This window comes from Columba livia, chromosome 4 (assembly GCF_036013475.1).
Source record: "Columba livia isolate bColLiv1 breed racing homer chromosome 4, bColLiv1.pat.W.v2, whole genome shotgun sequence".
In the NCBI taxonomy this organism is placed as follows: Eukaryota; Metazoa; Chordata; class Aves; order Columbiformes; family Columbidae; genus Columba; species Columba livia.
This window is the reverse complement of record NC_088605.1, coordinates 15462737-15477053: the sequence shown is the minus strand read 5'-3', so window position 1 is coordinate 15477053 and position 14317 is coordinate 15462737. Positions and strand designations below refer to the sequence as shown.

The following is a 14317-nucleotide window of genomic DNA, read 5'->3' as shown; positions in this document are numbered from 1 at the left end:
AAATTCCTTTGCATTCAAGAGCATAGGAGAGGAAAACTGTTTAAGAGAATTTTACTATGCTGTTGATTACTTGCTGCTCTTATTGGTTGGCTGTAAATTGAATGTATGTTGTTTATTTTTACTAACACCCCTAGAACCCCTCAGGGAATATTGAGTGTCACAGAGTGATAAAGCTAATATTTACTGAGCCCTTAAAACTAGAAGGGAGTGGTTGCTTATTTAATGGGGATCTAAATGAGTGCGTTGAAGAACACAGAATACTATGATATAGTCAGATAATATTTTATTCTGTACTCTGGGTACTAGTGACTTTTCTGAAAAGGAAAATTTCAAGGATAAGACTGTATGGTGCATTCCTGCAATGTTCTTATTATTATCTACATCTTTAAGGTCATAACAGATTAAAAATAATGTCTTTGTAATCTTAACATGCTATTGTGACTGAAAGAATCAGTTCTACTGCTTTTTTTTTTTTTTTTTAGTATTGCAGTCTAAATCCGCACTGACTTTTCTTTAGTGCGTGGTGTTAGTATTACTGTCACACAGCTGTAGGCAGAAGAATCTTCTTACGATTCATCCTCTGTGGTTGTCACACTTTCCACAGTGATATAATTATATAAGCATAATCATGCTATTTCTAGTTTACTTGCTTTTTTCCTATTTATTTATTTATTTGTAATCCTCTGAGAGCTTGAGTTTGAAGTAAATGAAAATGTTTCCATAGTCTTCTTGATTTTTTTTATTACTTCCTAGACATACCTTCTGATATCAAAATTTCATTTACTGTCTATATGACAGTGATGGGAATATAAATGTGATATAAAAACAAGAAAACAGTAAATCTTGTGTTATTTGCTCACAGATAATTTGACAGATAGATTAACAGCCTATTTATGCTAGAGCTTTAATGCTGGAGCTCTGGTTTTCATGCAAACAAAAAGAGTAAGTTACCTTTTCTTCCTGTGTACTTTTGTCATTATTAGCGTAATTTAGATCTTTGTTATAACTGTTCTATTAATATAACTTGCCTGTTTTAATTTTTCAGAACTATTTGCATTATTTTGCTATTGTATTTTTAACTAAATGTGCTCTAACAGCAATTTCTGATAACAATTGGTATGACTAATTGCTTGGGGTCTTGATGAATGGAAGGCTGGCAAAAAAAATTCCCTCTTGTCCATTTTGAGATTTCTCAGAGAGTGATGGGTTTTGTGAGGTTGTCAGGCTTTTTTCCCCCTATATATGTAAATGCATATTTATTTTTTTTCTTTCTGCAGTTACTTTGTTTTCATTTTTTCAGATGTCATGTCAACAAGAGATTTGTGAGCATACATCACTGGTTTGATGTAGGATGTATATTATCTATGTGATATACATTTTTAATACAATATTTATTTTTTTCAACAATACAACGATACAAACTTCTGTATTCTTTGTAGTTGCACTTCTTTTTTCTTCTTTCCTTTATTTTCAACCTTAGATTGTGGAGCATCTTTCTCTTTCTTTTTTGTTTCTTTGTTGCCTTGTTTCCTCTTTTTTTTTTTTTCCTTGCATGGAAAACTTAAATTTCTAGTGAAAGAATATAAATGCCTTGCTTTATTACTCTGTGTAGGTTGGTTGTGTATACTTTTAGTAGTATGTAGTAAAAGCTGATCCTTTATTAGGTCAACAGTGTATTGGTCTACTTTCATAAATACACAAAGTATAAATTAAAGAAATAAGTTTCCAAGATTCTGCTTAAAGGAATGATTCTGCAAATGTGATTCTTAATGTGAGTTTAGTTTTTTGTGTGTACAAGAAAGTTCTCTTCCTATCTTAGACTTCGTGTAATCCCTGATCCCGAAACTCTGATGTACAGGGGCAGGAATCTGCCACACTTGAAGCTCCTGTGGGACTCTGCACTGTGCAGATCTCTGTTCCCTCCCAGAAAGTTGGTCTGGGATCATGGTGTTCTGTACAAGGGAAGGACCCTTGTTTTGGAAATGAATGCTTTTTAAAAAATAATAAGGTCTTCGGGTATGGATAAGTTTCATTTAGATTTGTGTCAGTTTGAGTGTGTAATGATACCTCATTCAAATCTGTGTGATATTTTGTGATATGACTATCACAGTGTCTTTGAAATAAAAAGGAAATATGCACCTTGCTTCTTTTTGCGTACATTAGTAGCCTTTGCCACCTCCTCTTAGTATGTTGAAACTGGATGTAATGCTTGTCACTCCAAACCCATGAACAGTGTCAGCATGCATTGATTTAAAAAGTGCTTAACTTTATATCGTGATTTATCATCGAGTTTTTGGCTGTTTAAAATTGCAGCTTAATTGGATATTGTTCTGTTTTAGACATCCTTAGCTATGCGTTTTGCCCAAGAAACGTTTGGAAAGCAGTATAAACAAACCATGGGACTGGACTTCTTCTTGAAAAGGATAATCTTGCCAGGTAAGAGAAGAAAAACTAACACTGAAGGGTTGGGCGGCAGCAGAAGACTTGCAGAAGGAGATTTTTCAAAGTAATGTGTACTAAATAAGCTTAGTACAGTGATTTTTATGGCAAAGTAAATCAGGTTAATCAGAGAAAATGTTAGTATGTTCTTGCCAGGTGACAAAGGGTTATGCATTTGCAACTTATATCTTTAAGAAAAACATGGAATTTAAATAAAAAGAATGCTATCTATATTAGTGATTTTTATTATCTCTACTTGAGTATACTCACTTTCCATGTGGGTAGTGTAACATGCAACAATGAAAGGCAACTTTAAATACATTCATTGAAACAGTATGTGTCCTGAAAGAATTTTTTTTTTTTAAATGAAATACACAACTTGTATTTGAGTTGTGTGAGAGAAGCATAATGCAGCTATGGAATCGCAGTGCTCTAATATGTGAATGCTGTTTTATGCAAGGCAGCATGAAATTGCTGGCATTTAATAGACCACTAAAATTTAGGGTCCCTTGGCACTCATAAAAATACAGGTTGAGCATTCAAGATGTTTCCCTTCATGATGGCAAAGAAACTATTTAGATGGCAGTTGCAGCACACTGCATGGAAAATGCAAAGAAATAATTAAAATAGAATAGTTGTGGGTAGAAGTTTGTCTCTGAACAATTGAGGGTTTGAAATAAGTCTTTTCATTGGATTGTGGTTGCTCAATTTCTAAGTATGAAAGTATTTCATTAAATGTGTTTTCTTCTGGCTTCAGAAATTAGGAGAAGTTAAGGAAAGTATATGTAATTATTAAAGCTTGTAGTGAGATTTGATAAAAGTTGATGCAAGTCGTGTAGTTCTGTCTTTTTCCCTTGTGGAGGGCAGGGAGGGAAGCAAACCCAGAAATGAAGCATTTTAGCTATAACCTCAATGTGTAAGAAAATACATACAGCTCTTGAACTTATTTTGGTAAAATTACATTGCTAATAATTTCTTGATTATGAATAATCTTTTCAGACTATTCCTGCATTCACTATTTTGGTTTGGCCCTTTTGCTGTGCTTTTTTAGTATCTGGTGAGTGATAAAGTACCAAATTTCAGTGCTTATTTCTCCATAAAATCAACAGCATAATTTTTTTTATTGTCCTGCTCAAGCCTCTAAAAATACCAGTGTGCATAATACTTAATAGCAGTACTTGCAAGTGGAATGTGTACACAAATCATGTAGTGTGCATGCTGAGAACTTGTATTTTGCAAGTTTTTTTCCAGCTGTTAAGCATACAGAAGCTATTAGTACATTACTGGGATTCTAAATACTCTTGTTGAGTAGAAGGTTTGGAAAATTATCAACTATTGATGCATTCATGTTTTAATTTCTTCTGGTTTATTTTGTAATAAAATCAGAATGTAGATGAAAATAACACCAAAGCAACAGTCTGTACATCTGTTTTCCTCATTTATCATTAACAAAAGGGAATGTATTCGTAGTCAGGAAGAAGCATTTTTCTGTAGGTTGTCAATCAGTTTTTGCCTGTGCCAATATATGTGTTTAGGTATATCTGGATTTCTGTGCTTTGTAGGTAAGATGAACTTGTTGGGGCGAGTGAGAGGGGAGGGAGATAAAATTTCTAAATACTGGCATGGGAAGCATTACTTATGCAAGCGGATTTTTTAAATTTCTTGATTAGTTCTGCTTTTGCAGAGCTGCTAAGTTTACTTGAAAGGTCAATTCATACTGCTCCACAGAAATTATAATTTGTGTATCAGCAGAAAAAAGCCTCAATTTCTCTTGCTTATTAGGAGAATAAATGAATAACTGGTTCAGTAGTTGATTTTTTTAAATATTTTTCCTTAAGTGTAAGCAAAGATTTCAGAAATTAAAATTACTGATTTCTAGAATTGCAAAGATGTTTATATTAGGCCACATTATAAATGCTTTTTAGCTTGTAAAATAAAGTACTGTTTTTCTGTTTTGTTTTGTTTTTTTCTTTTTAAAAATGAAAGTGGTATTTGTCACCAGTTGTTTTAGTAGCTGATGCAGTTTTGCAGTAAAAAAAGAAATGATTTTACGTGATAAAACAATATGATTTAATACAAACAGTAAATCCCTTCATGAATTTTGAACAATGTGACTTCTAGTGTTCAGCTCTTGACAATTTATTTTCATGCAGATTGTTCAAAATATTTTTTTTAAATGCAAATCCATTTCATTGTATTTATTGACAGTATCTTGTATAGTCTGGATGCAACCATGGTGTAGATTTTAGTGCTTAAATAGTGTATCTGTTAGTCAGAGGGTCTGCTGATAGAGATTTTTAAGAGCTATAGTCAGATACTTTTAGGAAGGTTGTAGGTGCCATCCAGTAAACAGTATTCTTCTGTTAAAAGGATGTTTTTTTAAAGTCATCACTGCAAAAAGTGGGCAGACTCATGTTTTTAGTTCTATCTTGACTGTGCAGCATTTTAAGTAAGGTTAAGCAATGCAGCAAGTTTACTTCGCAGGATCACTGCTGAATCAGCCCAGTGGCTTCATTTCATGCCAGAAGCAATCTAGATACCTGCACTCTGTTGCCTCAGATGTTTTAACTTAGTACTTGTGTGCATTTTGTACAGAGTAAAGAAGTGCTAGTGTTTTCTTGTTCCTTATCAGTGTATTACATACTATTTATATGGGATTCTTAATTTATTTTTATTGATACATTACCCTTGTTTCTAAGCACTGTCTTCTTATGCTTGGTTTGTTTTTCTTCTATTGTCATTCCCTGGTTTGTATGTTCCTCTTAAATCTATGAAAAAATAGAAGATTTCAAACTCTTTGTAGAAAATTTCATATGCTACTGTCATAGTCGTTAATTAAATATTTGCTAGGCAAATTGTCTGGATTTTTTCCTTCTATTAGAATAATTCTAACATCTTTCTTTCTCCCCCAAAATTGATCTGAGTACAAAGCAAATATTACATGACCTAATTGGAAAAAAAAAAAAGGGAAGATGAAACATTTTACACTGGAGATGATAAACATCAATTTCAGTAGTTAGCAGGGTCTTAATTAAGAACCTCTTCACCTTAAATGAACATTCCAACTTTTTTTTTCCCCCCAGTTTCTTTTTCTGTTGTTAGTGAAATGAAGTAAATAATTCATTATTGTAGATTTTTAAGTTAAAGAGTCACTGTTAGATAATTTAATTTCACTTCCTGCATTAAAGTTTCTCAGATAATTTCATACTGTTATCCAGATGCTAAGCCCAGTATGGTGTGCATGATTGCTACTCTTAGGAAGAAAAATGAAGTTAGAAACTTTTTGAAGCATTTGAACTCAAAATTTGACATCTGAAAATTGTTGAGTTTGAAAGTGATAATATTTATAAAGCTTTTTTTCCAAACAGCTGGCATGAATGGCATGGTAAATTTCCAGTAGAATACACACAGCTAGGTTAGGGGTAGAATACTGCGGCATGGTGGGCTTTTGGTTTAGTTTGTTTACGCACTGAGGATGCGTAGTCATCTCAGACTGGGGATTCTCCCGTTTATCCCTGCCAGATGCTTTGTGGAAGACTTTCCTGCATTGTTAGCAGTCACATATGTTCTAAGCTTTAAAAATAATTAATGAATTAATATATAATATATGCACTGTCAAAACAAACAAACTTTTTAGTCGGTGAGAGGTTACCTTTATTGAACTTGAGTGTTTATATGTTTACTAAGCTCCATGTAGAAGTTCTTTATCTTAGATGAATTTCAGTGTAGCTTAAAAGTACTTTGAATAGATTGTCTCGCATTCATCTCTATCTGTTGGAGACCAAAGCAGCAGTTTAGGAAATCTGTGTGTTTAACCAGATTAAAGCAAGATGCATCATAAAAATATAATATGACATGTTTAATACCACAAGTAGCTCTAATTTGCTATGTGGCTCTAATTTGCTGGTTATATTCACCAAGTGCTGGGATATATTTCCATGGAGCATACTTGTTTGCATAACTAATGAGTGTGTTAGTTGCAAACTAAATAAATGACATTGTGTAAAGTTCAGTTGTTAATAACATAAACTAGTTTAATTAAGAGTATGTCTTTTTTAGCAGCCCAAAATAACGTGTTCTTTTTCACTCAAGTCTCAATTGTTGTCAGGAAATTAATAGGCAGTTATTATTATTTGTAAGTATGTAGAATTGTTATTAATATCTAAGTCATTTGAGTTTTATGTAGATTAGAAAAATCTTTATCAGGCCTTACTATACTAGAGCTTGGTGCTTCCAGGTAATCTGTGCAGTTTTATAAACATTGCCTACTGTGCAAAATGAGCCAAATTATACTTTAATATGTTTGTATGCATGTGGTGACATAGATTGCTGTGTGTACGTTTAGTCTGTGAGTTTGAGTTGTTAGCTTGCAGAATATGTATGACTTGTAGGATATTAAATATTCTGTATTTACACTGATTTTTTGGTTACTTTGAAAACCTGTTCAGAGCTTCAACATAGCTTAAAGATTATTTAGAGTAGAAAGAAAGATCTGTTCTTGATGTAGATTCTTCAAAGATGAAATTATGTAAATCATGTCCAATTTAGTTGCCTGCTTTGGGGTGTAGGGTAGAGGAAATAATCATAGTTTGCATCCTTAACTTAGATGTGTGTAAGTATTTCCATTTTAAAATCTGTCAACTATATAATTCTTTAGCTGTGTAATACTAAGAGCATCACTACCAAAATGCAATTACTATGCAGATTTTCTCCTATATTTGTAAAGAAAATTTGAAGGGAAGGGATTGGGAAGGGACACAGAGTGTGAAATAATCTGATTAAGTTGGCATTAATTGTATTACCTTTCAATTTCAAGTACTGTACTATAGAACTTTCTCTGTAAAGTTTTACATGTTTCTTCAGTGAAATATGTTATATAATTCCTAGGTCAGGAATGTTATACTTTATGCAGTTCCAGTTCTTTTCTGTTAATATTAAATATGTTAGTGTCTAGCTATAGTTTTAATGCATCTAAATGACTTAGCTGGACACAAGTTGCTTTTTTTCCATACTCATCTTTGTGTTGAAATTTAGTTACTATTTATTGTACACTTGTAAAATGCTACTGCTGTTGATATTATCACCTGCTGTGATAATACATCTTTTGTTTTTATTTTTTATTTAAATTGTTCAGGTTATACAATTTCTGTATGATTTTCTTTTCAGGAAATTTGAATGTTACTCTTCAAGTGTGGGATGTAGGGGGACAAACAATAGGAGGCAAAATGCTGGATAAATATATTTATGGAGCTCAGGTACAGTATAAATTATTACAATTGTATCATAGTAATGATATAAAATTAATTGAAATTTTGTTCTTAAAAGTATAAATAATTTCCAGGTTGTTGTTTTGAAATCTCAAGTGTTGAATCTCTGCTTAACCTAAACTTCACTGATATTAATACACAAATCTAATTTTGGTATGTAGTTAATTTTTTAGAGCTAACTTGAAAAGCAAAGCAAGAATGTGCATTTGTGGATCTGAATAACGCTCAAGAACAGATGTATGTTTCCATGCTTTGTCTTGAGTTAAAAAAAGCAATCATAGTAAATAGTAAAGGCCATTTGGATATCCACATGGTAGATATAGTGGCTGCTTTTAGAACAGATGCCTCCTGGGGGGACAAAGTAGAAGGAGGAAATTAAGAGCAATCCTACACCATTAAACTCATACGTACAACTGGGGTTATAAAAGGGCAAACAAAAGGAGGGAACAAGGTAGCTAGATATTTTTGCAGAACTCCTATCCAATTAATTTTATCTTGTGGTTAACTAAGCAACTTCAAGTGAATTGTAGGATTATGTAAGAGCTAAATATTATAACAGTATCTTGAGTTATTAGATGATTTAGGAGGATGTACTTACTATATGCCAAACTTACTAACGTGGGTGATCCTAAAATGTAGTCTGTTCTTCAATTTGAAGTTTGTAATGAGAACAATAAGCATAACATATTTTATGATATAATGTCGTATTTATCTGAAAACAAACACAACTGTTTTTTTCCCCCAGTACTTTAAGCAATAGGAGTATGGAATCCTAAAACTTCGATTGGACAGAAACTTTGTACTAATAAATACAGCGCAGGAATGGCTAATTAAGGAGATTAGGATTTATTTGTTAATGGGATAAAGACAAACTTGACAATTTAACATTTTGTCACTTTCAAAAAATGGCTGTTTTTAGCTGTTGCCTCCGTTTCATAGCATTTTCTTATTTTTTAATAAAAAACATTTTGCTGCCCTGTTAAGGATCTACCAAGCAACAGGAGAAAGTGGCTTCTATGACAGAGGGAATTTGATAAATCACACATTGTTGCCATATGCCCAAGTAAACTCGATAAAGGAAATAAAAGGCTATTAACTTTTTCTTTATTGAATTTGGTGGTAAATTTAGGAGCTTCTTATCATCGATAGCAGATCAAAAAGTTAATACCAGTGCCTCAAAGTAGTGAAAAAGTTGGCATCCGTAAGCTTAAAGTTACAAAAATTTGATTTTTAGTAATTTTGAGCACAGTAACAAAAACCCCTACATTTAATCTCTTCCACTTTAATCCTTCCACAACCCTCATTGTAACTGTAATTTTTTTAATGAACTAATAACTGTTCTCTCTCTCATTGTTGGTATGTATTGCCAGTGTCTGTAATAGGCTTCTTATCATCAAAGCTGACTTGCAACACACTGTTCTATTACCTTTGTAACAGCACCTTTTAAAGACATAAAACTATTTTCATCTATTAATGAAACACCATTATTTGCAGATGTCCACAACCTTGAATAGTCTTCATCTGATTGATCACTGTGAGATTCAGAAATCTCAAGTGACTGAATTCTTGGTTTTCTGTGCAGAAATCCAAATGTATTGTAGACCTACTTATAAAATACTAAGAGCAGCTGGAGATGTTTTGAGAGTCTACGGCAAGGTTATCTTAATAGCAAGTCTACAGTTCTCTTGGTGTCAGTTGAACTTTGGTCAAGATACCAGGGGAAGTAAGTGGAGCATCCGTCTATACATTGCTGCAAACCTTGCCACTGGAGGGTTCCTTTTCTTCCACTGAGAGCTGAATCAATTCCCTAGGATAGATCTTTTAATTAAGTTACTGTTAAGGTGCCATTTTTTTGACTGAGGTCCCTGATTTTTTTATGCTGTGTTTTAAAATAAGAGTGCCAGATTTGAGGATGGGAACCTATTTATAATAATTTGCTTGTGTGGTTGCAGTTTGGTAAATTACAATTCACTTATTGTTTTGAAGCAGTTGCTTTTTCTCCCCCTGCCTCCCCCCCCCTTTTTTTTTTAATTTGGTATTGCTCATCCAGAACAGTATAGTTACCATATCCCTTCTTAGTAGCTGAATTTCACTGATGGATCAGAACTCTGCAAGCTGGGAGGAAAAAGAGCTCTTTGGTCTTTGGAAATGAAAGGTGCTAATAAACAGCTCTTTGTCAGTGTTGCTTGAAACTGACACAGTTATCTCAGAATTGAGAGACGCTAAGAGTAATCGTATAGTCAGTTACTACAGCTGAGCTGATAGAAAGTAGCTCATTCAATTATGGCAACTCAATTGCATACACTTGAATGACCATATCCTCAGCGTCAGCAAAGACAGCAGTGATTAAGCGTATGTAGACTGTAAACTGTTTTCACCTGTAAAAATAGCAGTTCTGCAGATGTGCAAGGTACCATAATGAAGTTACTCTTTGCTAAAATGGATATTCTATGGCTAGAAAAAATATCTTAGAATTTGGTTCTAACGTATTTAATGTATATCAATGAAAATTTGAAAGTTAATTTAGTTCTTCATACTAAAGTCAGTTATAGGATGAGGGCAGCTGAGGACAAACCTGAAGAAGAAAAGGTATGGTTTTAATTAGTGTTTTCTGTAGCTTTCTTTTGTTATGACAAATCTTGACGTAAACTTGACACCTTTTAAATGTTGTCTAGTGTGAATATATTGCCTGATTACAGCACTTCCATAATAGAAGTTCTGCATGGTAAATATTTCAGAAACTCTCCCATCTCTTACCTATAATTGCTGCCCCTACCCACATATCTAGTTTAAAATATCTTTAAGAGCTGGCATATGCTACCTCATAATTGGCTTGTTAATAGAATAAAGTTACTGCAGACTCTGCCTTCTCCAGAGACCAGCAAATCATTTCTGCAATATTCTCAGTTTCCAGTGACCTATTTTTGAAAATACTCTATAATTCCAAAACAAAAAGCACTCACATATACACTAATGTAGGCAAAATGTCTCTCTTACTAGAGTGCAATTATGCAAGCAGGGAGTATTTTCCGTGTTCCTGGAGACTAGAGAATTAACGTGCTGTTCTCGGCATGTTGTCTTCCATACCTTTAAAACCTTTTTCATAGCAAGGAAATGCACTACTTTTGTGTGAAAAGGCCAGTGTTAATTTTCTACCTTAATTCCTCACGCATAATGGGGAAATAACAACTCTTACACTGTCTACTCCTTCTGCACTCCATATACGGTAAGTTTGTGGAAAGTATGATGTATTTTTTGGAAAGCAATGATGGGATTTTTATATTAAATTAAAAAAGGTGAAATAAATTTTAGCTATAGAGTTATGACTAATCCTTCATTAATTATCTGTATCATACTAAGTTACTTATAGAGTGCTGTCGTAGCAAAAATTTACCAAGAAGTATTCCTTATGACCTGCATGCCATGCTGCTTGTTTTGCACCTCTTAAGTTGTCATACCTGCCATTTTTGTTTCCTGTATAGCAAATATTGACAAGATTAAAAAAAAGAATGGTTAAGAGAAGAATATGCTTTAGAGGCAATGTTTAGTTCATGGAGAAGGGGGGCAAAAGGAAATTAGGTGAGCTCTAGTTGTGAACTTTGTTCAGTTATTTCTTTCACAGTAAATCCATTGTGAATACTGTTTCTTCCACAGGTGTAGGTAGGCCGCAGTTGGCTAGAGGACATGTAGCAGAGTTGCATGTTGATAAAGAATTGGTTAGAAGCAGAGTTGGCCCACCTTAAATGCCCAGGTTCTATTAACTTCATCTTCTTCTAAAATTATTTAAACTCTTTGATGCTGAAGATGGTTTAGGTGGTCTGCTCTGCTTTTCTGCAAGCTGGTGAGAGAACTTTACTGCTGGTGAAAGAAGTGTGTCATGTGCTTTTTCTTATTTACAACTTTCAGCCTTATGTCTGTTGGTTTTTTTTGTGATGTTTACAATACCTGTCCATGTTTCTTTTTTTGACTGAGAATTTAATAACATGTCCTTCCTAGAGCAAGCCTTATTTTGGGGCGTAAAACTCATTTTCAACAAGGGCCACAGCAGCCTTGTGGTTGCCTTCAAAGGGCTGAGTGTAATTTTAGGATTGTATAAATGTAGGAGTAGTTATATTATGAAAAACAAATAAATGCATGCACAGGCATTTGAGCAGTTATAAAAATAGTTAGGAGAAGTTAACTGATATGCAAGATATTAAGACTATATTGTAGAAAAGTTGGAAGAGGGAAGTGGATGTTTAATATCAGATCTGATCAGTAAAGTAAAGGAGGAAAGTTAGAAAGGGAAAAGATGGGTGTTGTAATTCTTAATTTGCCTAAAGGAACTGGTGAAAGCTGTTCCTCAGAAATTAATAGCAATCATATAAATATGAGAAACAAGAACTCATTTTGCCAAGGAGTTAATGGCCTTGAAGGAGAAGACTGTCATAGAGAAATAGGAAGTGAAAGGACCTCGGTAGAATCTGTTGCCCTTCTCCGAAGCTGTACCTGTATAATGTCTATTTCTTTTTTATCAGCCTTCAAAAATCCTCCAGTGTTGGTGACTCTGGTATTGCTAAAGTGATGTATTTTAGACTCTCACTATTCTTATTGTCTACATTTTATTTTTTCTAGTACATACCCTTGCTATAATCTTCTTGTTGTAAGTTAAACTTGTTGCTACATATATTGATCACAGAATTGTAAGAAAGTTCAGGTGGAAGAGATCTCAGGAGGTCTCTAATCAAACTTCCTGCTCAAAGTAGGGTCAGCTCTGAGGTGGTATTAGGTTGCTCAAGGCTTTACCCAGTTCCTTCTTGTAAATCTCTGAGGATTGAGACTGAGCAACCTCTTTGGGCAACCTATTCCACTACTTCATGCTCCTCCTAGTGAAAAAGCTTTTCCCTATGTCTGGTTTGAATTTCTCCCATTTCAAATTACATTGTGCTTCATCCTCTGGTTATGTGCTGCTGTGAAGAACCTGGCTCTATCTCCTTCATAGCTTCCTCATGGGTATGAGAAGGCTACTTTTAGGTCCTCACAGGGCCACCTCCTTTCCATGCTGAAGAATTCTGATTCCTTCAGCTTTTCCTCATAAGAGAAGTGCTCCAGGCTCTGATCATCTTGGTGGCCCTCTGCTGAACTTACTTCAGTTTATTGATGTCTTGAGAGGCCTAAGACTGGATGTATTACTTTAGGTATGATCTAATAAGTGCTGAGTAGAAGGGAAAAGATCCCTTGATCTACTGGGTGTGCTTCTGCTAATACAACCCAGGATCACGTTGGCCATCCTTGCTGCCAGGGAGCGTTGCTGGCTCATATTTGGCTTGCTACCAAGACCTGCAGGTCATTTTCAGGTGCTCCCCTGCCAGTCAGTGTCCCCCTCCCACCCCACGGCCTGTATTGTTTATTCCTTGCCAGCTGCAGGGTGTTGCATTTGTCCTTGTTGAGTGTTGAAAGGTTCCTGTTTGCTCATTCCTTGAGCATATATATGTACCTCTGAATGGTAGCCGTGCCCTCAGGCATGTTGGCTGGTCCTTCTGATTTACTGTCATCTGCTAACTATGATTTAATGTCACCTGGCCACTAGATATAAGAGCATATAAAAGGAGAACTCTGTTATCTTCTCTTGAAACTTTTACCAGCATCATCATACCTGCAGTCAGTTTTGTGTGTGTTTGAAACTGTCTAGTTCTTCCAATTTTCTGATGTCAGTTGTGTTTTCTAAACCCCTGATATTGTTATTTGTCTCTTCCAGTCTACCATTTTTGTGACATTCAGTATCCAAAGCTGGATGCATTATTTCACCTGGAATGTTTCATCGCAGTGTGATATTTGCCTTTTTACTACAAAATAAGCTTGTCATATTAAACTGTGATGTACTATAACTCCTTGATCCTATTGTATAGAACTTGCTACAAAGCCAGATGTTTTCTGTTGTGCAGTTGATTATTGCATCCTTTGAACTTGTCATGCTACTTATTGAATTGCATCCTATTTTTTTTAGGTTGTTTCTCATCATGTAATCTTAACTCTCCTCAAATAATCTTGCAGTCTCTACCAGTTTGTTGTCATCTGCTAAATTAAGTTAATAAGTGTGTACTCTGTTTTATGATCCAAGACACTCCCCATGAAGCTATCAAGTAAAGCTGGGCCCAGGCAAATGCCTGAAAAACCTGACTTGAAAAAAATCTTTCCTATTGACAGTGGGTCATTGAGTCAGTTAGTTTTGTATGTGTTGTATTTTTTTTTTTTAGAACATTAGTAAAAATTTCATGTGAGGAACACTGTGCAGTTTCAAGGATTTTTTTTTTTTCCAGATACGAACACCATGAGAACAAGTGCAACAGAAGCCAATACTGACTTTATTCCTCATTTACAAGATACTTTATTAGGGTGTAGTGGAAAGCAGGGACAGAAGACAGTAATTGAGAGGAGAGTGATTTGTGAGAGCTAATCTTAGAATTATGGAGGGGAGAAGGTGGACATTTGGGCTGTTAATGGACTGTGCTTTATAATATTGGATACTAGCCCTGAGGAATCCTCAGGAGTGTCTGAGTATTTGTTACTTGTAGCCTGGCTTAAAACTGCTGAAATACATGGGACTCCCTTGTTTTAGACTTCTGACCACG

At 34.5% G+C, this 14317-nt stretch overlaps 1 protein-coding gene across 14 annotated transcripts in view; it reads left to right on the top strand.

Annotated features, from left to right (window-relative positions):
• The window catches only part of RAB28 (RAB28, member RAS oncogene family), a 64405-nt gene that overhangs the window by 5449 nt on the left and 44639 nt on the right, over positions 1–14317 (top strand). For all 14 annotated transcript variants that reach the window (XM_005501326.3, XM_065060556.1, XM_021286149.2 and 11 more), the window contains exons 2-3: positions 2340–2436; positions 7606–7694. In XM_005501326.3, the coding sequence (XP_005501383.1) occupies positions 2340–2436; positions 7606–7694 (186 nt within the window). The remainder of the gene's footprint in view (positions 1–2339; positions 2437–7605; positions 7695–14317) is intronic.